We start from the raw sequence: 24,014 nt of genomic DNA, 5'->3' as shown, positions 1-24,014 counted from the left end.
AGTAGACTTGCCACCCAAAAATTTAGGCAGGCCACATGGAAACTTAAGATTGGACCACTTGGCTCGGTAATGATGACATCGAGTAGTATAAATAGGAGGAGCCCTTGCTCACTTTCCTCACCTTGTCATCAATTTCCTCCTCCCCCTTCTCCTTTCTCCTAGCCTTGCATCCTCAACCCACCAAGCTATCTAGGTCGGTTCTCAAGTTTGCCAAGGTAAGTAAGATTCTTCTTTTTCCTCTAAGAAAGTAGATCGCAATATTGAGACTAGTTAAGTGCTCACCCGTCAAGCCGTGGGTAGTGTGCAATATCTTTTGTTTGATCTTGCTTGCTATGGGACATGATCGTGTGCTTGAGTCATTTATGTTCAGAATGGAGCTGAGGTTCATTTGGATTGAGTTCATTGCAAGACAAAGTTGCTGAAGCCATAAAGCCTTGGTTTTGGCATAAATAGGATGCCAAGTCCAAATCTCGCTTGGTGTAGGAATTGCCCGAGGCTGCAAGGTCCTAAGTTGACATTGAGGCGTGTCGATCTTACGCCTTGATTAGTATAGGGATCGCCCATATCCACAAGGCACCAAGTATGCCGATTTCCATAGTCCAAATGATGCAAGGACTTTGTGCTTGGCATTGAATGAAACTGCGAGCCAAAGGTCATTCTCGATACATGTGTATTCACATTGGATCGTAGCCGAGGTCCATCAAGCTTAGGATCGTCACTAAATCAAGGTGTACCCAAGTCTCAAGGTCTTGGATCAATATTGAGGTATACCGTTTCCGAGCTTTATCCGGTGTGGGGATTGGTGCTAAGTGATTGGTTCAAATTATAGACCAAAGATTATTCATGACATATTTGCTAGTGAAATGTCAAAAATTATAACACACACGGATAAATGTGCACACCTTCAGGCCATGCATGTGTCGACTAAGAGAAAAGATGATGATTGACTTGTGTGATGCACTTGTGTTTGTGCACTTAAAAAGGAAAAAGTGCTTGTTGTCACATAGCATTGGTGACAATGCCTCGTTCATTGAACATGATTGCCCTAGTTGAGCCAGAAAGCCTCTGAAAGTATGGGATGCCTAGCTTGATGGCCAGATGCCCTAGTTGAGCTCGAAGCCCCTGAAAGTATGCCTTGAGAGTATGAGATGCCTAAGCCAGATGCAACTGGAATGCCCTGAAAGTATGAGAAGAACCCTTTACACGGTTATTGAACTTATTGAACATGCTACTACATGTTGTTGATAAGCTTGTTTAGTGAAATAGTTTATTTAATAAATTGAAAGTGGATCACATACACATAGTCAAGAGGTGACAATAGACTTGCAATTGATTTGCCATCGACATTGTTTGCAGGTGTTGTACTTACTAGGCTTTAATGATGATGAGATGCGTTCCTAGTAGAGAACTAGGAATTTTACTTACTGAGTTTCCCCAAAACTCATCCCTCATCTTTCAGTCTTATAGGCATGGAAGTCTCACATTAGTTTTGGGAGTTGTAGTCACGCTAGAGGAGATACAATTTCCCTTGGCCTATGTGAAAAACTTGTATTGTGATGTAAAAAGAAAAGAGGGCTTGTAGAGAAAGAGCTTGTAAAAGTATTGTTATAATATAAATTAGTGTATTTTTCTTGATATAGGTCCTAGACTTCCAGCTGTTGCTTGTTTGAGGAGTTGTTTATTCACATTTCTGCATGTGCATGATAACGAGATAAAAAGAATTGAGATGGCAACGAGCTTGACACGTTACAAAAGTAAACCGGGCCGCTTAGGACCCTATCAATAGAGTTGGGGTCGTGACATTAACCCCCCATAAGTCCTCTGTGGATGATGGTTCAGACGAATACTAATGCGACATTTTGTGAATGAAAAAAGGAACCTGAACTTGGGGGTTTCCTGTTGTGGAGGATGCCAATTAGTTGCTAATGTCAAATGTGCTATATCTCTGGCATGCCACCACAGTATAGCTATTTCTTTCTAAGACAACCTTGATTGAACTTTGAACGTGAGGTTCTGATAAATGAGTTATAAAAAGAAGTTGAGAGAGAGAGAGAGAGAGAGAGAGAGAGAGAGAGAGAGAGAGAGAGAGAGAGAGAGAGAGAGAGAGAGAGAGAGAGAGAGAGAGAGATTCTTCGGATGAACAACTTCAGTTCAATGAATGAATCTTTCCACTGCACCAATGTAGCAAGCACAATCGATGTCATCTTCCACACAATGGTTGAAAGCTTATGCACAAGAAACTTTCTATGAGTCATTTTCGTACTTTAGAGAATAATGGAAAATTATTAACAAAAAACCATAGCTACTTTTTCTTTTCAGGTGAAACTAGATTTGACAGGAGAGAACCCCCCGTTATAAGCAGAATCGAAGGTGTAATATCTCGGGCCCCACTGTGTAATATTGTCCGCTTTGGGTCACTCGCCCTAGCGCGGACGAACTGCCATCCCAGCCATGGTCTTTTCCCTCACGGCTTTAAAATGCGTTACACAGATTAGAGGGATCAAGCTTTATAAGCTAACCAAGACCTCTCTCTCTAGGCGATGTGGGACAAGAGAGGAGGCTATCACACTCTCCACCTCTTAACAGAACATCATCCTCACTGTGGCCCCACGGGCATCAGAACAGCATTCAAGCTGTGGTCCCACACGTTGTCGGGAGTCGGCTCTGATACCACTTGTAACATCCTGGTCCCACTGTGTAATATTGTCCGCTTTGGGTCACCCGCCCTGGCGCGGATCCTTAAAAAAAATTTCGTCCTCGAAATTTACATGTACTTTAATCATGAAACAAGTGAGGGTATTTGTGTCTTGCCTCCTCCTCGAGTTCCCAAGTAGCCTCCCTCTCGGTATGGTTTTGCCATTGTATTTTTACATAAGGAATGGTTCGTCGCCGCAATACCTGATCCTTCCTATCGACAATGCGAATAGGATGCTCCTCATACGTCAAGTTCTCCTGTAATCTCAATGGTGTAAAGTCTAGCACATGATCATGATTTGACACATATTTCCACAACAAAGAGACATGGAACACATTATGGACACCTGATAATGCCGGTGGCAAAGCCAATTTATAAGCGAGTTCACCAATTTTCTCTAAGATCAAGAATGGTCCCACGTACCTTGGACTTAACTTCCCACGTGTGTCAAATCTCATTACACCCTTCGTAGGAGAAACTTTTAAGAATACGTGATCCCCCACATTAAATTCTAGCTTGCGTCTTTTCAGATCCGCATAACTTTTCTGACGACTTTGAGCCGTTCTAAGACGTTCCCAAACCAACCTAACTTTCTCTTCGAATGTTGAATGAACTCGGGGCCAGTTAGTCTTTTCTCACCAACGTCGTCCCAACAAATAGGACTTCTGCATTTTCGGCCATATAAAGCTTCAAAGGGTACCATCTTAATGCTGGAGTGATAACTGTTGTTATAAGAAAATTTTGCCAAATGTAGATGTTCATCCCAAGAACCGCCAAAGTCAATGATGCATGATCTCAACATATCCTCTAATGTCTGGATCGTTATCTCTGACTGTCCATCTGTTTGTGGATGGAAAGCTATACTCAAATTGAGTTTAGTGCCCAATGCTCCTTGTAAACTCTTCCAAAGTTAGACACAAACCTAGGATCCCTATCAGAAACAATGCTTCTTTGGAACTCCATGAAGCTTCACTATCTCATTAACATATCGCTTTGCCATATCTTCCATTGAAAGGCCAAATCGATATGACAAAAGTGAGCAGACTTAGTTAATCGATCAACAATCACCCATATAGCATTCTTACCACTTGGTGTCCTCGGTAGACCGACTACAAAGTCCATGGCAATATGCTCTCACTTCCATTTAGGTATCTCTAGAGGTTGCAACTGCCCACCTAGTTTCTGATGCTCAATTTTCACTTGCTGGCAAACTAAACATTGATCGACAAATTTTATAATATCATTTTTCATGTTGATCCACCAAAAGTTTTCTCTCAAGTCCCTATACATTTTAGTGTTTCCCGGATGAATTGAAAATCTAGTACTGTGAGCTTATTTTAGGATCTCCTTTTTCAGCTTTGAGTCCTCAGGAACACATAGTCGACCACAAAACCTCAAGGATCCATCTACATGTAAACTAAAATCCGCTTGTCTTCCAGCTTCCACACCTTCTCTAATTTTTTGTAATTGTGGATCTTCATTCTGTTTAGCCTTAATTCTGTCAATCAATATAGGTTGTACTTGAAGATTAGCTAATTGAGCACCAAGCTGCTGCACCAACACCTCCAAGTCTAACTTCCTCATATCTTCAAGAATAGATTTATGAGAAGTGAGCAAAGCTGCCATATTTCCAAATGATTTACGACTCAAAGCATCCGCTACCACAATAGCTTTACCCGGATGGTAATTAATGGACAAGTCATAATCCTTCAAAAGTTCTAGCCATCTTCTTTGCCTCATGTTTAGTTATTTTTGAGTAAAGATATACTTCGGACTCTTGTGATCGGTAAAGACTTCACATTTTTCACCATACAAATAGTGCCATCATATCTTCAAGGCAAACACAACCGCCGCTAATTCCAAATCATGAGTGTGGTAGTTCTTCTCATATAATTTCAATTATCTCGAAGCGTAGGCAACAACTTTGCCATCTTGCATAAGAACACAACCTAAACCTTCTTTGGATGCGTCGCAGTAGATTACGAAGCCACCACTTTCAGAAGGTAGAGTTAGAATAGGAGCTGACACCAGCCGTCTCTTCAACTCTTGAAAACTGCGTTCACATTGGTCTGACCATTCAAATTTAACTTTTTTCTGAGTTAGACGGGTAAGTGGACCAGCAATCTTTGAGAACCCCTCTACAAATCGCCTATAGTAGCCGGCTAGCCCAAGAAAACTTTTCACTTCTGTAACATTCGTTGGACGATTCCACTTAACAATTGCTTCAACCTTCTTTGGGTCCACTAATATGCCATCTTTCGAGATCACATGACCCAAGAATTCTATATGATCAAGCCGAAGCCACACTTACTAAATTTGGCATACAACTTCTTTTCATGCAAAGTTTGCAAGACAAACCTCAAGTGTTGTTCGTGTTCCTCCGAACTCTTCGAATATACTAGGATGTCATCGATGAACACCACAATAAATTTGTCTAGATATTCCCTGAACACCTTGTTCATCAAGTCCATGAAGGCAGCAGGTGCATTTGTTAATCCAAAAGGCATGACGAGAAATTCGTAATTGCCATACCTTGTTTTGGAAGCAGTTTTAGGCACATCATCTATCTTTATCTTCAATTGATGATACCCAAAACGAAGGTCGACCTTGGAAAATACCTGAGCTCCCTGAAGTTGATCAAATAAATCCTCAATCCGGGGCAGAGGATATTTGTTTTTTACCGTTACCTTGTTAAGCTCTTGGTAATCTATGCAAAGCCACATACTACCATCCTTCTTTTTCACAAATAGAACAGGAGCTCCCCAAGGTGAAACACTGGGTCTGATGAAACCCTTATCCAAAAGCTCTTGTAGCTGCGTTTTCAATTCTTTCAATTCAGTGGGTGCCATCCGATATGGTGCCTTAGAGATTGGTGTTGTACAGGGCATCAATTCAATGCAAAACTCAATTTCTCTATCAATAGGCAAGCCTGGTAAATCCTCAAGAAATACACTTGGAAACTCTCTAACGACAGGAACATCTTCCAACTTTACTATGACCTTACTTGTGTCCTTTACACAAGCCAAATAACCATAGCACCATTTTTTCAAAAGTTTCATTGCTTGCAAAGCCGAGATCAACCTTGGAGAAGTGTTTTGACAACTTCCCGAAAAAGAGAATTCGGGTTGATTCGAAAGTCTAAATATAAATTTCTTTGAAAAACAATCAACAATCGCACGATAGGTAGATAACCAATCCATCCCTATAATAACATCGAAATCTCGAATATTTAACTCCACTAGATCCACAGGCATTTCAACATTGTTAATCTGAATCACACATCTCTTAAACACATGATGACCAACTAAGAAATCGCCAGTAGGAGTATCAACACACAATTCACATTCAAGAGGGTCAGGCAACACATCAAGCTTCTTTGCAAATTCAGTTGAAATGAAGGAGTGCGTAGCACCAGGGTCAAATAACGCATAAGCACAATGCGAGGCAATAGAAATATTACCTGCAACCTTGCGTTAGATGCTGCCGCATCCTCCTTCGTCATTGCAAAAACTTTCCCACTTGTACTTTGTCTTTGTTGGTTCTCTTGGGGCCTACCAACGAAAGGGGTATTCCTCCGCCTGAAACATTGGTGTGCTAGGTGCCCTTGTCGCCCACATAGATTACATGATCTATTGCCAATAGGAGGATTCCTTCGTGTAGGACAATCTCGCAGCATGTGTCCCGCTTTCCCACATGAGAAGCATACTCCCATTTTCCGATAACACTCATCGTGATGATAATTTCCACATGTATTACAAGGGCCTTGGTTACTTGGATTTTTGAACTGTCCCCCGGTGAAGCCTCTTCGCCTTCCACTATCATCAGTATGGCTACCTTGCACATTTGTGGGCTTAAACCTTTTGGGCTGAGGCATTCCTTGTGTGCCGTGCTTCAGAATGCTTTGTTCCACCTTGATTGCTCGTTCTAGCACATCCTTATAAGTTGTTAATACGAAAGGTGCAAGTGCAGAATTAATTTCAGGTCGTAGCCCTCCTAGGAAATGGTTGGCCTTATCTTATTCATTTGCTACCAAGTGCTCTGCAAATCTACTCAACTGATTAAAGCGGACTGAATACTCCAAAATAGTGGAGTCACCTTGAGATACATGTACAAAGTCACCCTTCATCTTTGCCTGGAATGACTTTGGGAAGAATTGAGCATTGAACACCTTTTTAAAGTCCTCCCAGGATATAATAACATCCCTACCTCCAAGACTTGGCTTCATTCCATCCCACCAAAACTCTGCTTCACCTTCCAGGTATTGGGTGGCAAATTTAACTTTTCGATCCTCGGGAACCTCTTGACTTCAAAGATCCCATCAATCTTTTTAATCCAACGCTCGCCCGCAAGAGGATCAGCTTTCCCATCAAAAGTGGGTGGTTTCGCCTTTCTAAAATGGGCAAAAGTGCCTGAACCTGTCGTTCTATCTCCAATTAATTCCTTTGCTTGGCGATACCAATGGATCATTGCCTATTCAAATTCAGTTGAACGGGTTGGCTCTTGATCTTCTTCTCTGACTTCACGTAAGTCAGGACTCCTATCATAGTGGTCCTCAAGTCTCATTCTCAAAGACGCACCTCGAGAAGCTTGAGGCATGTCTCTAGCCTCAAGGGTAGCGACCTGTTTGCCTTTGCGACTCCTACGAAGCGAGGCAAGTGTCTCAGAGTCGGTACTCATGATCACCTGAATCCAAGAATGAAACTACACCTTAGAATGTAGAAGACTAACGCAAAAATAAAATCTATCACACAACCTCACAACGTCCCATAACTACACCCAAAAGATTAAAACTTAGGCTCGATACCAAAAAATGTCACACCCCAAAACCACAAAGAATGGGAATGACACGGCCGTCCTTCTTTACACAAGACGCAGCCTCAAACACAACCAACAAACTGATATTAACTTATATATATCTCAAACCATATATATAAGATAAACCAACAAATTGGTTTCAACATCAGAGTTTCTATAATCCACCAAAAGAGAAAAGAGATAATACGTTTAAAACTCAGATGATCCAACTACTAGTAAGTATTATTTGCACCACTTCCTTAAACCATACCAAAAACAAAATAGAACTCCCCAAAGTTCCACCTACTACGCACTCGCTCTATTCGCCGCTAGCTGAGGAACCTGAAAAGATTAAAGGAGGAATGGGATGAGCAACCACAGCTCAGTGAGTAGTACATATCTTCTAAGAAGATCGAACAACCACTATGCATGTATACAAAGCAATACCAAATTTCATAACATCAATTCAATATCTAAAATACATATCGAATCATATAAAAGTTATTTCTTATCATCAAAAATTTATACTAATATGGAAAACTCATTCGAATCGCCATCAAAAGTCAAGTATCAATGGTCAAATTCATTGAATAATCTCCATCAAAAACACATATCAATAGTCTATCCATTGATCAATCTTTTGCTCAATAACTAACCATGGTCACGACACAACGCTTTGTGACAAGGCGACCAAGATTCTCCCCTTGGTAAGGTCTCCACCTACAAAGCCGGTGGCTAGGCCCACAAGGATATCCTAAACCTGGTATGCATACCCCAAAAACCCCTCACAGGGTTCACAGTCATATTGAGCATAAATAACCATTATCCAATACCAGAAATCCAATCCAAAAATCAATATCTTAAACCAAACAATTAACATTTTGCAACATAGCCCATCATCCATTTCATATCCGTTTCTCAAATCATCATAAACTTTTCCATAAATCAGTCGCAAAGCAATTTTATATATGTTTCTCCACAAACCTTGTATAACGTGCTTTTCAAAGATTCACAATCAACCAAAGGGTAGCAATTGCTCGATCTAGCTTTTATGCAATAAAAATGCTCTTCTCAATTCAATATATACAAATATATATACTTCAAGACATGATTTTATAAAACCAAAGAAGATATAGTACCACTCACATTGTCGTCTATGACCAAACGACGAACAATACTCGTATCGTCGAACTCAAAGCCCTATCAAATAACCGAAAAATAATGTTAAAATCTATTCTATCTCGACTAAAAAATAACTAAGTTACGCCTTAACTCTAACAAAAGGACTTCTGCGCGCTAACAAATCGCATAACCAAAGCGATTGTTCAAGCCATTCGCAACATGAAGTTTAAACGCAAAACTTGATCAAGCCTTAACTTTTTCTTCCGAACCCCGATCTGAACGTACTTATACTCAATAGAGAGCCCTTGAAACATATCACCAGAATCCCAACTTGGCCATCCCAAAATCAAGCCAAAAAATGACAAAATACAGGCCCAAAGCTGCTGGACGCGTACTGTTCACTGCGAGCGGGAAACTTTGAAATTTTGTTTCGGACAAACCATAAGCTCAAATCACGATCTGTAAATATCACGGCTCCACAACACCCTAAATTACCATTCTTACAAAAATACGCTGCTCAACGACTCCAAAATTAGACTTCGCCGCTCAGTTTTCCAAAAATTTCAATGTAATTTTATGCAATAATGTAATATTATGTTAGTGGGCCCCAAAAGAAGAAACTGAAAAGAAACTGAAAAGTCAGTAAAACAAAAGGACAGGGAGAGGGCTCGGCTAAATAGAAGCTGAGAGTTCCCTCGACCAAAAAGAAAAGAAAGAAAAGACGAAGAAGAGGAAGAAGAAGAGAAAAGGAAAAAAAAAAAGGAAAGGAATTTTGGCACATGCACTCTCGGATGCCTCGCCAAGCCGACTCGACTCCATAACACAGCACCCGGTAAGAGATCAAGCCTCTTGTTTGTCCGATTGAAGTAATTTTTGGATTTAGGACTTAAATTCGAAATTTTTGGAAAACTGAGCGGCAAAGTCTAATTTTGGAGTCATTGAGCCGCGTATTTTTTCAAGAATGGTAATTTAGGGTGTTGTGGAGCCGTGGGATTTTACGGATCGTGATTTGAGTTTATGGTTTGTCCGAAACAAAATTTCAAAGTTCCCGCTCGCAGTGAACAGTACGCGTCCAGCAGCTTTGGGCCCGTATTTTGTCATTTTTCGGCTTGATTTTGGGATGGCCAAGTTGGGATTCTTGTGATATGTTTCAAGGGCTCTCTATCGAATATAAGTACGTTCAGATTGGGGTTCGGAAGAAAAAGTTAAGGCTTGATCAAGTTTTGCGTTTAAACTTCATGTTGCGAATGGCTTGAACAATCGCTTTGGTTATGCGATTTGTTAGCACGCAGAAGTCCTTTTGTTAGAGTTAAGGCATAACTTAGTCATTTTGTAGTCGAGATAGAATAGATTTTAACATTATTTTTCGGTTATTTGATAGGGCTTTGAGTTCGACGATACAAGTATTGTTCGTCGTTTGGTCATAGACGACAATGTGAGTGGTACTATATCTTCTTTGGTTTTATAAAATCATGTCTTGAAGTATATATATCTGTATATATTGAATTGAGAAGAGCATTTTTATTGCATAAAAGCCAGATCGAGCAATTGCTACCCTTTGGTTGATTATGAATCTTTGAAAAGCACGTTATACAAGGTTTGTGGAGAAACATATATAAAATTGCTTTGCGACTGATTTATGGAAAATTTTATGATGATTTGAGAAACGGATATGAAATGGATGATGGGCTATGTTGCAAAATGTTATTTGTTTGGTTTAAGATATTGATTTTTGGATTGGATTTCTGGTATTGGATAATGGTTATTTATGCTCAATATTTGTGAACCCGTGAGGGGTTTTGGAGTATGCATACCAGGTTTAGGATATCCTTGTGGGCCTAGCCACCGGCTTTGTAGGTGGAGACCTTACCAAGGGGAGAATCTTGGTCGCCTTGTCAAGGACCAAAGCAAAAGATTGATCAATGGATAGAATTGCTATGTGTTTTTGATGGAGATTATTCAATGGATTCGACCATTGATACTTGACTTTTGATGGCGATTCGAATGAGTTTTCCATATTAGTATAAATTTTTGATGATAAGAAATAACTTTTATATGATTCGATATGTATTTTAGATATTGAATTGATGTTATGAAATTTGGTATTGCTTTGTATACATGCATTTGCAGCAATTCCATTGAAAAACTGGGAAGGTAATAAATGAGTATGGTTTAGCAAATAATACTTACTAGTAATTGGATCATCTGAGTTTTAAAGATCTCTTTTCTCTTTTGGTGGATTATTCTATGGTTTATCGCCCCAGTTTGTTGGTTGTGTTTGAGGCTGCGTCTTGTGTAAAGAAGGACGTCTGTGTCATTCCCATTCTTTGTGGTTTTGGGGTGTGACAGAAGGCAAAGGAAGAAAAGCATGAAAATTTCCAGTGCAACTGTAATCAGAAAACTGTAATCAGAAAACGTGTGCCTCTATATTGAAGTGTACTGCAGCAGTTGCCGAAAAAAGAACAAAGAAAATAGAAAGGTAGAGTGTAGTGCATTTACAGCAAAATTAGCTTTGATTCAATCATCCATGACGTTTGTAATTTATAGACCATGAACACTCCAAACTGATCAACAAGTGCAGCCTAACAGGCAGTGCTTACTCTGATTGAACATCTAATGGTGAACGGTCTTCTGTTTTCTGGAGATGACAACGTAATGCCCCTTTTGTTAATTTCCTTTCTAAGTGTATCATTATTGCTTTGCAGATTCTACTACTTAAAACCTGGTAACTTGTGCTCCACTATCTGTGGATGTAGTGTTACCAAAGTGCTGAGAATTTTGTTTCACATCCCATTTTTGGACTGTTCCACTTGAATTTTTGTCTTAATTGCATCAGCAATAACGAGTTTCTGTATATGATTGTGCTCTAAGTTTTGTCCTCAGAGTGTCTTATAATTCACTGAATTGGATTTTTGGCCCTTGAATGTCTGTCATTCATAACCTTATAATACTTAAACACAAGAAGTAATTATGTGAAAGGGAGCCTTTCCTGTTACTGGAGATTACTCGAGATTTTCTTGTCATTCTTGGACAAGTAGTTGCTTTAGTTACTTTTGATTATGTCTCTGCATTATTGTGATAAATTCAGACCTTTTTTCTTTTTTTCTTTTTTATATCACAATGATATATGGGTGTTCAGCATGAAAATGAAACTGAAAGATGCAGTACTTTTGTTTCTCTAAGCTTGAGATTGGGAGAAGTGCTTCTGTTGTACGACAGTTAGGGACCTAAAATGGGCTGAAGCCAAGAGATGCGCTTCCACACTCCATCATCACAAATTGGTGAGAAGATAGAGTTCCAGGAACTTGGAGAAATTTCACTTGAGATTGTCCTCCATACTGTCTAGCACTGAATCCTCCTTTAAACTCATGCAAATTGGCCATACTGAAACTAGTACACCTCTATATCCAGAATACTATTGCGGACGCTTCATTGTCACAGAAACCAATTCAATTTATTTGGCTAGTTATGAGGATTGTACAACTAAATTTTACACTTTGATACAAACAGAGAATTATGATGTCATCTTCTCTGGTAGTTCAAGTGCCCTATACAGTATGCAAAAAGAGTTGCTAGAACAAAAGGAAAGGCAATGAGGACGATGCCCACAACATTTAATTGATCATGGTGAAATCCGAAATAATCCTTCAAGAAGCCCGCCACGGTTTTGTTTTCTCCAAATGCCTCAATTTCCTTATCAACATCTCCATACTGCGAAGTTAGCATACCATTAAGTGCCCATGATGTCGGACACACAAAGTACAACCAGATCCACCATTTTGGAATTTTCTGCAACAATGACAATGAAGCACTATTAATTTCCCAAGCACTTAGTTTTGAGATGTAGGAATAGTTTTTTTAGTTGTTGACACATGCATAAGATATCTAAATCTGGCAAGATTCATAAACTTCATATTTGGGTGCTCTGCATGGATGAAGAAAAGAACATAGACAAAATGTTTGTGGAAAGAGTCAAGGAACATTAAAAGTTTAGATCAAACTATGGTGAATGACTGAGATAGCTTACCGGTTTTGGGATTAAAAACCCAGCAAAAAGATGGAAATTTGTGTAGAAGGCAGATTGTAGAATCGCAGCAACCATGAAAGTTGGTGTCAGGGACACAAGCAGCATTCCGAGGTAATTGAATGACAGCAATGAGCAGAACATGACATAGAAGTACCAGAAAATCTTGTCTGCTGACCCTGATCACATATGAAATAGCTTGAACTAGTATATATGGTATCTCAACAACAACCTGTGAAATCAGCATAGCACTATAATCTGATTAAATTGTTTCATTTGTTCTTATGTGTCTTAAAACATGTTCAGAACTTTGGATCATTCAGTTGAACTAGATTTGCACCTCCGTTAAGAAGGTTGAATCTTAATTAACTACTACAGGAAACAACTCAATCAGCTCCCAAGAATTCTATACCTGTGCTAGTGAAAAAGCCAATGAAGCATACATCCCTGCAAATCTCTCACGATACATGACGGTCCGTTCCATAGCAACATAGTGCAGTACTGATGAGCAGTTGCTTATGCCTAAGAAGAGCACAGCCATATACATCGAACCCAACATGATGAATAAGTTCTGCTGGTTGTTTCTAGCAATGAGAATATAAGGGGTCAGGAGAAGTGCCTGTTTCTTCGTCATAACAGGTCAAAAAAAGTCATATGATCTTATATGACTGAATATGTGGTAGCTAATTGTGCCAATCGTTGCAAAGTTTGATAATTAGAAGACCCAGCCAAACGTTTGAAACCTAGAAGGTATACACTTTGTTTTTAGTTCTTCTTCCTTGTTCAAGACTACATACTAACAAGATCAGAGAAGTGTTTGTTCAGTTAATCAGATGCAGACTGTAGACCATCTTAATAAGGTTGTGCTCCAAAACTTGAGCAGACTCAAGTCTCAAATTGACCAAGAGGGATAGTTACTCACAGTTTCTTCCCTTGATTCCAGAACAGTAACCCGAAGAGAAAAGACACAACCAATGTGTGGAGGTTACGCGTCAAGTTGTAAGGAGGACTTCTCCAATAGGACAAGTACTGCTTCCATAGACATGACTTGAATTGTCCCCACAACTTTTGGGAGAATCGGGAGAAGTGCAAGTCACTAGTACCAGGAGGTGGAGTGCTCAGCTGCTTTACAAGCTCTTTGTTGGTCCTGAAAGGAAAAAAACAGTACAAGGCTGTATAACAATGGATATTGTCAATGGACCGATCAAACTGCACATCTGTTAACCAAGAGGAGATAGAGCAGGAACACCAGTCAATTCTGAAGACAACCATAAACAATGGTGAGTAAGGTCAAGATACCGTAGTTAAGGTTGCAGGTATACAATAAACAAGGCATATCGACTCCTTCAGTTTGAAATCTTAGACTCCAGGGGCTTATACGGTCGGAAGGACAAAATTAAAGAAACCAATGCTGTACCTTGATTATGATAGAAAATGGCAGGATATCTTCAAAGTATCCCAATAATGGACCACATGCAGGCTGTTATTGGGCACTGGAGAGTAGCAGAGGATAAACTTACTCATATAATGCCGACTCTCTGTAGATTAGAGCAAAATCAATGCCAAGTTCAGCTTCAGCTGACGTAGAAGTCACCTCCAGCATCCATGTAGCCGGATTGTAGTTGCTCTTAATCTTTGGCACCCCAGGAATACCCTGTCCAACAGAAGCTGGTTATTGGAGATATTACTAATTAACACTTAAATATGATCAGAATTACGTAGTAAAATTACAACGAGGGGAAAGATCTTCATTTTTGTGCATCAAACTGACCTCAAAGTATTCTATAATTTTGCTAGAGTTATGTCCCAAGGGTCCTGAGTAAATCAGCCGTCCACCAGCTTTTAATAAAACCATCTGCTCAGAGAGAGAGAGAGAGAGAGAGAGAGAGAGGAGAGAGAGAGAGAGAGAGAGAGAGAGATTAGGCCTTTGAAAATCTAACCAGAAGTACTAAAAAGTTTTGCCCAAGAAAGTACTGGGTATTATGTTATTTAATCGGAATAAAATAAAAGTAAATTTATGCTCATAGTGATTCACTAGTTACCATATCTCCTCTCTTGATCCAGATGTACCCCATTCATATAACCGTTTAGCACACTTTACCTCATCAAAAGCCTCAAATATGTCAATGCTGGGTTGGTGGATGGTGCAAACTATTGTTCTTCCTGTATCCACTATGTTCTTCACTGCTCGCATGACAATCGCAGCAGCTCTAGCATCAAGTCCTGTTGTAGGCTCATCCATAAAGATTATGGAAGGATTTGCAACAAGCTCTACAGCGATAGTGAGTCGTTTTCGTTGCTCTGTGGATAGACCACTAACACCTGGTATGCCCACCAGAGAATCTTTTATTCCATCAAGCTCCATCATCTCCAGGACTTCATTGACAAATTCCTACACAGGCAATTCATGATTCTTCTGATTGTGCTGAACAAAGCAAGTTATCAGAAGCCGGGACTGTAATCTTACCACTTTACGTTTTGAGTCAATCTGAGAATCTAAACGAAGCCAGGCAGAAAATATAACAGACTCTTCCACAGTGATTTGTGGGGAATGTATGTCTGTTTGCTCACAGTAACCAGAGATTCTTGCAAATGTTTCCTGAACCTTGGGATAACCACCAACTTTTATTTCTCCTTCAATATAGCCAGTAGTTTTTCTCCCACAAAGGACATCCATCAGAGTAGTTTTCCCAGCTCCGCTCACACCCATCAGTGCAGTAAGAATACCAGGTCTAAATGTGCCTGTGATATCAGAGAGAAGTTGCAATCTTTTCTGTGAAAAGCCTTGTTGTCTCATTTCCTGAGACACCCGAAAAGGAAGAATGTGGTGAAAAAAGACAACATCATCTAATGGATCTGAAAGACTTAATCTTGCAACTTCAGGAAGAAAGAAAGCTCAAATTGTTACCATGGGGGTGTCTACGTAGTACTGCACATCTTTAAACATAAGCGTCAATGGTGTGAAAGGCAAAACCATCCTTCCTATTTTTGAAGTAAAGAACCCATTTTAATAATTATTAAAGGAACAACACAAATAATTATTGTGAGACTATAATTGGGCAAGGAAGAATTTGGGACTGGACCATTTTTTGTTTGCACTGGTTCAGCAGAAACTTTCTTTGGCTCTTCATTCTTTACGTTGTCTTGAGAATCTTCAGTTTCATTTCTATGCGAGTATTTCTCACGTGAAATGATAGCAGGTGATGATCCTGGAGCTGTAAGTTTTAAAGTGATTTCAGGAACATCCTTGGCACTAATGATCCAAAAGTGAAGTCCAGTTGCAGAAATGACAAACTTACGCTTCAAGAAAGTCAAGGCCAAAGTGAAACCGATGTTGAACAGTAAGGTAAATCCCAATAAGGCACCAAGTGATATCCAAAAGAAGTACCCATTGAAATTTAGTCCTCGGCTTTCAAGGATTGTACGCCCTATTGTAGTGTTTGAAGACAAAATCTACAAGTACGCATTAAAAGGAAGAACAAGTCAGATTGCATTGAAAGATGAAAGAGGAAGTTTGTTAGATCTATGGGTAATGTAAGCAAAAACAAGTTAGTGCATTGAGAAATGCAGAGGAAATTAGTTCTGCCTAAAAATTACGAAATTAAATCCACTCTCAAGAAAAGAACTGTCTCGTTTCCTGAAAGAATACCAGTGCAAATATACTTATAGAGGGGATGTCATCATTGATTCAGTAATTGCACTGTATCAAAGTCAAGTAACTGGATGAGATGATAATCATTAATGAGACACATTGATTTAAGGCAGGAAGTTAGCACAAAGAAATTACAAGAATGAGATCATAGGATTTGAAATTGTCAGTTTCTATTTGTTAACTGAGGCCCCCAGATATATTAAACAGCTCGACTCATGCCTTGTCCTCGTACTTGGAGCACCATAAACAAAAGAATGTTTAGTAGCGAAGCTGGTTTAGCTTAACAACAGCACTAGCATGTCAAAATACTTCTCTAGAATAAAGTGGGTTAAGTGATTCTGCAACTAAAGTGGCTTCTTGTATTTGGAGCTACAGGAGCAAAAAACTTTCTCACTTCCACAATGCCCTCACCTTTTGCCATCGTGGAGCATCAAATTCATTAACAGAAAGTCCGATTTCTCCATATGTTAGTGGAGAGACCCAGAAACCCCATTTAAACCAAGCAGGCATCAAGGCTGCAGCGACAACGAAAAATATTAAATGCACTAATTCATCCAAAATCAAACCAAATAGAGATTCTAACTTCCTTACGTTTTGGGATGATGAAACCTCCAAATAGCATCAAAATCATTATTGCAACATTACCAGCTAAGTTGGAAGCAACCACAGTTTGATAGATTGAGGAGAGAAATCGGAACAAGGATATCGAGGACAAATGCACAGAGAAAAGAAGCAATAATTGGCGGAAGAACCTGTATAATTAAGCGGAAAATGATAGAAGTATTGGCTTTCTGGTAAAGTTGTAGTAAAATTTACAGATGATATTGAAATGTAAGAGAGGATTATGGAGGTGAGGTAATGAAAGGTTATAAAATGAAGAACCCTCCTGTTAAAACTTACCTGCCTACCTCAGGACTGTATCCAATCACATAATATGTAAGAGATGTCCAAACCACAGATTCCAGCAGCGAAAGAACAAGCTTCATTATAGATGCTGGAATTGCATAAGCCCAAGCAGGGTAAAAGTACAGCTCCTTTTGTTTATAGAAGGTTGGGAGCCTTGAAACGGTCATTGCCAATTCCGGAAATCCATCAACGAGGAGTATGGTTAGTGCATAAAACAGAGAGCCCATATAGTAGTTGGCATGGAATATATCCATTCCCATCTCAGTCCGCAAGAATACAGTAGTCGTGATAAATGCAATTAAAATAAGCTGCATGATGAAACAACAATAATCACCTTCTAAAGTTCCTTTATATATGTGGAATTCAGGAGATAAGATTACAAATTAGACTATAAGAGGCAATGACGTTGAAAGAGATATATATGATAAAAAGTGCAAGAGATTTGTGAGAGCTTATTTTGACCTGTACTGATTTGAAAATATATATAAAAGAATTTCTCCTCATGAGAAGAAGTTCCCTCGCCATGCATGCTCTAAGAAGTTCCCATCTGGACAGAGAGTATGCATCAAAAGAAAGAGCATTTTTGTGGATTTTGGACCTATCAAACATGTCTGAAAGCTCCTGATCAAGCTTCATCCCACAATATGATTCCTTGAACTTTTTACAGAACAGATCAACTGATATATAACTGTATGGTAGCTCAGGATGCTGCCAATATTGTGCCTGGTCTTGTCTAGATATAACCTGCATGGCGATAGGCAACATAATAAAAGATCAATAAAGGAAGCTAACTTGCAGTGCACAATCTGCTTATTGTTTACTACCTCTTGGAGGAAATCAGCAACCCCTTTTCTTTCGGGGCACCTGAATCCACAATCCTCAAAACACTTCAGAGCTTGGTCACGAGGGCCTTGGTACACAATTTTCCCTTCAGCCATCAGAATAAGGTCATCAAACAGATCAAATGTTTCTGGCGCAGGCTGAAGAAGCGAAACCAGTATAGTGCCATCTGTCAAATGTGCTGTTTGCTTAAGACAAGAAACAATCTGAAAGGCTGTCGAACTGTCCAAACCGTTTGTTATTTCATCCATGAATAGAACTTTATTTGGGCCAACAATCATCTCCGCTGTATAATTTTTAACAGAAAGTTGACTTGTCAGATAAAATTTTGGAATTTCAAGGGGCCAAGATCAGAAAGGACAGTGAAATATTGTATAACTCCAGTCATATTAAAGTTTATTCTTTACGAGATTTGCTGCATCTGCCAGCATTTTGTCTCTCTACTACCTGTAGTCAATCTCCTCTTTTGACCACCTGATATGCCTCTTCTCATGGGATCTCCAACCAATGTGTCTGCACAGATATCCAGCCCAAGGATCTGTGCAGGAGTTAAAGAGATAGAGGCAGAAGTCTCTGCTTAAACTTTGAGGCACAGAAAACTGATTAACTATCAACTCAGTCAAAAGAACTTACTTTTAAAATATAGTCTGTCCGAAGGGTTCTTTTAAGTCCTTTGATAGCAGTTGCCTAGTAAACAAGGCATGATTATCATCGAGACAAGTTCTAGAAGTGGCAAAGAGTTGTAAAAAATTCCGCAGTCCAAAGAATGTAATATATATTCAGCGGTTACTCATAAACTAAACGGACTACACACGAAGTCCTTTTTCCATGAGAAGCAAGCATTGGATTGGTAACCTGTGCACACTAAATTACCCCATTAATCCAATGGATCAAGTGAGACGCAAGCATAAGATCGGGTGAGTGGCCCAAACCAGGGATCATTGAACTAATTGTGTAGGGATCAAACCCGTGTTTACACCTATGCCAGAAACACTATTCCGTTCCCTAACCAGTAAGCCAGTGCCATGCTTTTGACATTTCATGTTTCAATAAAATTTGTAATTATTAACCCGCACTGGTTGCCCCTGCGTCAGACACGCTATTTCATTCCCTGACCAGTAAGCCAGTTCCATGGTTTTAACATTTCATTTTTCAATAGAGTCTATAATTATTAACCCGCACTGGTTGCCCCTACATCAGACACACTATTTCATTCCCTAACCAGTAAGCCGATTTCATGGTTTTAACATTTCATGTTTCAATAGAATTTGTAATTTTTAGCCCGTACTGGTGGCACCATGCTCAAAGTAGAACTTCTAGTAACCAGGCTAAAAAGCAATTAATGCGGACTCAAATTGTACATTAAATGGGTAGAGAGAAGAAAGTTGGAGAATGTCACTAAAGGTACCTTCATGTAAGTATCTATATCAGGATCTGGAGAGATTCCTGCCTCCTTCTCCCTTCTGCTGATCTCCATCATGATATCTTTGCAACCAGAAAAACCAACAGGTCATCGTTTAACACAGTTTCCAAGTGACAGATCTACAATCACTTTGAAGAATATTCACCTTCTCTGCTTCCAACACCTTGACAACGGGCAGAGAAGTCCAGTGTTTCCCTCACAGTCATGTCTGGAATGTGCAGATCATGTTGGCTTATATAAGCAGACGTTTTTTGGGGGATGAACTCGTCAAGATTGTGACCATTATATGAAATTTCTCCCGTGACCTATCAGATAATGAAGGGAACAGGAGATGAGATCAAACTCAAAGACAGATTAATAGGAGCTAATAGATGTTTTGACTGTACCTAATTAGTTTACTTTGAACTTCCAAGTTCTATGCCTTTAGCTAAGCACACCACAAAATAGTTCTGTCCCAGTTAGCTATAAAATGCAAAAGTAATCTATGCACTGATATTTTCCAGCACCCTTCAAGCACTTTTGTCAAATAGATAGCACAACGTGCTTCAGTGGTGCCTTGATGAAAACTCACTGAGTCCACATCTGCGAGGATACTTATGTTAAAGCGTTCATGTGAAGAGGGATCTGGATGAGCATGGGTTCTCTTGAGCTTCATTCTATCTCGGTTTATACATATTTGTAAGCCACACGTGTGGTATATTGGTATTTGTGTTAAGCCTAGTGCAGTTTGATGGCAAAAATACACCCAAAGTGCCAAAACTTGTTGCGAGAGGACACTTAAAGTGCCAAAAGTTAGGAAAGTGCCACTTCTTTTAAAAAAAATGAGACACTTGAATGCTACCTCCAGCAAACCCTGCCGAAAATCTTACGTGGTAATTTTACCCACGTCAACAACAAAACGTTGTTTTTACACTTGTCTAGCCCATGTCAACATGCAAAACGACGTTGATTTGCACTTGCCTTGTCGGAAAATCATCATGTAAGCATTTTATCTAGATCTTCTCATCGTCGGCACTTAAGTGATCCATTTTGCTATGATTTTAACACTTAACTATCACTTTCCTAACTTTTGGTAAAGTGTCTCTTCATGCTAAGTTTTGGCACTTCTGGTGTCCGGTGCTCACAATTTGACATAGAAGTTCTTTATCATAGAGCAAGCATGAAACCTTGAGAGATTTGCTTAGTGTCCCTGAAAGAGCCTTTAGAAAGGATGTTTTCCCACATCCAGGAGGTCCAAGCAATAAAGTCATTCTGTGGCAAGAAAAGGCACAACGAATGTCATGCACTATTATATCATAAAGCTTGTGCTTTTCTAGATAATATAATTTTAGGAGAATGATTTTCCTTAATTACAAGTGTGATGACCTGATTAACAGGTGTGATGATGAGATTGGCGATATATGTAAGGTAAAACATGCCTTTCTTTAGGCTGAATTCACCAGCATGCGAAACATGGACAAAACTTCATAAAGTATGCAACACTTTAGACAATGGGCAAGTATGGGGCAAATTGCCAAAGATTGACATTGCTTTCATATATAAAGAATCAGCCAACGATCACGAAATGTATTGCTAGCTAATAATTTGATCGTAAAGTTAAGCTCACGTTCGATACATTCATTGTGAAAGCTAAGTACTTGGCCTTTTACAGCCTACATCGAGTCTAGACAGTAAACTGTGTAGTTGATGCAAACAACTGCAGCTAGAAAGTGAATGAAATAGTTCAAGACACTAGGACTGCCTAAAGGATGAAGGGTAAGGCATGCTTTTTCAGATGTCATCCAGAGAGATGGGAGGATCTAAACAAGTATAACAAACCTTCCAGGCTTTATAATTCCACTGACATCCTTAATGATGCTTATTTTGGCCTTACGTAACTTCAAACCTGGCATTGCAGCAACGCCCTGTATAAAAGTTCCAATATACTTGAATTAGTGAATAATTAGGAAGCAGCAACCCTATGTGGTAAACTGACATAATGCCAGAAACATCTGTTGAGATTTCTTTACAGCACGTACAATGGTTAGGAGGAGTTCAGTCTTATTGCATAATAAAGCATATTATATGATGAGTATTACAGCAGCGTAAGGATGAAAGAATGGGTGTGGGAACAAAAAACCAGTGTTGGCAAATGAGAGAATGGAGATATACATTGTTTTGCTGCACTTACCTACATTTAGCCTCTAATTCACACTAGTATATTTGAAAAAACACGTGAGAAATGATTAACACCACTTCCTTAAACCCTTCAAGAAGGACAAGTACCTTCTTAGCCTGATTGTTGGGAACATATAAGAAAGTACTTGCATTTGTAACGCAAAGGAAAACTACATCCAAGATGACAGTAGGTAACAACTTGCAAACATATATGCTGAGGGTACATACATAAATGTGGCAAAGCAGTGCCCACAAATGAATTCAATCTTCGATATTCTGCTTATTCTTTAATGGATAATGGCAATGAATCAAATGAATTCAGCATGAATTCCTGCAATCTACTCCCCATGTAAGGCACTTACAGGGAGCATGCTTTTTAGAGAATTCCAGAGAGTGGGCAAGGGCTTTCCTTCAACTATCTCACAGTCTGCTTCAATGCATAAATTCAGATATCTGACTTCTATGGCGGGCAATTTGACACCAACCCTGTGGAAAAGAGTTCAACAGCAATTTTATAATTACTCAATGAAAAGCAAAATTCTGTGGCTTGAGTTTGAGGAAGAAAAAACAAGAAGAAAGCAAATCCTCATTCAAATAAGTTTGCCAACGTGGTTTAGGCACAATGTGGCCTCTTACCAAGATAAATGTGACCACGTACATTGTAACGCATTTTATAAAGAGAAGTGCCTTTTTTCAGTCTGTCAATGAGCTTTTGGGGCCTCAAGTTATTTATGCCCGCACTTCTCTTTTATGCTCGCACAGGTTTTTCATGTTTCTAGATAACTCTATAGCCATTAGACTTTATGAATATATTTGCAACTCCCATTATCAAGAGGAGAAGAACAAAGCTCACTTGTCAGTTCTGTCTCTAATCTTGCGCAACAAATTAAGGTTGTCATTCTCGATATGCCTGATGAGCTTCTCTATGAAAAAATGGCGTCCCAATGCACCAAGCTTGGTAACGTCCACCACCTTCTTTCCTTTATCAACTGCCCTCCCATCGATCTCACTATCAAACAGTGACGACCTCAACCTCTCAATGGCAGCCCATTGGAGATCATATTCATCGTTAGCATCATCTTTTGTTGTGCTCACAGCCGAAGTGCTTTGAAAACTCGAAACATGAAGCCGAAATGATGATTCGAGGCTCCTTCCTAGCTCTGATAACTCGTTTCCAATCGACTGCATTCCATCCGATTCCGTCCCAATCAGCTCTGCCATTTGTGAGTGTAGGCACAAATGTCAAACCTGGAAAAAAACTGGAATGCTATATATGATTATACATATATAGAGACCAACGGTGCTGGTATCAAATGAAGATAATTAAGCATATATATGGACCAACTGTACTAGTATCAAATGAAGATGAATTAATCAAATACGTCATTCATACGCTTGCTGCATGAGGAAAGTCGAACTCATAAAGTAACTTATTTTTTGTGGCCGGCAGGGGAAGTAAGAGACATGTCAGTTAATCAAGTTTATATCCACCTGCAAACGTCTGATTGGCACAGTATGATTGGCACAGTATGTTGCCTTCTCAAGTAACCGAAAGTAGGAATTTGACTTCCGTACTTTAGAAACTTGTCTTCTCACTCTTCCAAATCATAGCCTGAGACCACTGAGTGGTTAATCATTTCGTATATCCACCTGCAAACGTCTGATTGGCACAGTATGTTGCCTTCTCAAGTAACCGAAAGTAGGAATTTGACTTCCGTACTTTAGAAACTTGTCTTCTCACTCTTCCAAATCATAGCCTGAGACCACTGAGTGGTTTAGGCTGGTATGTGGCGCATGCTTCTTGTGACCTCCCGAAATTTGGCCCCTCATTCGGATGTACAAAATGATTGTTTCGTCAACGCACTTATGGTCATTTTACTCAAAGCTGGCCACTCACAAGTTAACTAATCTATTTGGTGAGGCCATTAAGGGATGTAAATGTGACAGACTAGAGAATTTGATCAAAAACTGACTACTTGACTATAATAATCAGTAAGGGTCAATATGACACCGTTATAAATCAATTAACGAATGGATATGAGTCAATTCGATGGAAGTACATAGTCGAATTGTGGGTGGTTCCGCATGATTGTGATATTCGCGTCGAACGGCAATAAACCGATTTTCTATTGATATTATATTCGGGACACGTAATTGAACCCTCATGATTTTTTGACAACCAAGAGTAGTCTACGATTCGAAGATACACGAACATAGATAAAAAATTATCGACCATGGGTCAAACATGCTAAAATTCCTAAAATATACCCGATAAGTTAGATCGTACTAAAGTTGCGTTCGTTCTATTTTAACTATGCAATTGAATTTGGTTTCAAGAATCGGACGTTCGAGCATGTCACAATTCATTTATAGGACGTCATCTCATTTTTCCAAGAAATTT

The 24,014-nt window shown here is 39.4% G+C and overlaps 1 protein-coding gene across 1 annotated transcript; it reads right to left on the bottom strand.

The window, feature by feature from the left end:
• Positions 1-12,133: 12,133 nt before the first annotated feature.
• LOC104431301 (pleiotropic drug resistance protein 3) lies at positions 12,134-22,834 on the bottom strand. Its single transcript, XM_010043959.2, is given in 25 exon segments — positions 12,134-12,400; positions 12,639-12,816; positions 12,818-12,867; positions 13,048-13,219; positions 13,558-13,782; positions 14,156-14,289; positions 14,407-14,490; positions 14,737-15,027; positions 15,103-15,435; positions 15,544-15,617; positions 15,719-15,850; positions 15,935-16,088; positions 16,699-16,802; positions 16,879-17,039; positions 17,188-17,501; positions 17,656-17,937; positions 18,018-18,319; positions 18,481-18,571; positions 18,667-18,720; positions 19,442-19,518; positions 19,602-19,761; positions 20,623-20,707; positions 21,275-21,360; positions 21,976-22,099; positions 22,467-22,834. Coding segments are annotated over 25 exon segments (4,302 nt in total).
• Between the last annotated feature and the right edge of the window lie 1,180 nt (positions 22,835-24,014).

Source organism: Eucalyptus grandis, chromosome 2 (assembly GCF_016545825.1).
Source record: "Eucalyptus grandis isolate ANBG69807.140 chromosome 2, ASM1654582v1, whole genome shotgun sequence".
Classification (NCBI taxonomy): Eukaryota; Viridiplantae; Streptophyta; class Magnoliopsida; order Myrtales; family Myrtaceae; genus Eucalyptus; species Eucalyptus grandis.
The sequence above is the reverse complement of the archived record's forward strand: the minus strand, read 5'-3'. Positions and strand labels throughout refer to the sequence as shown.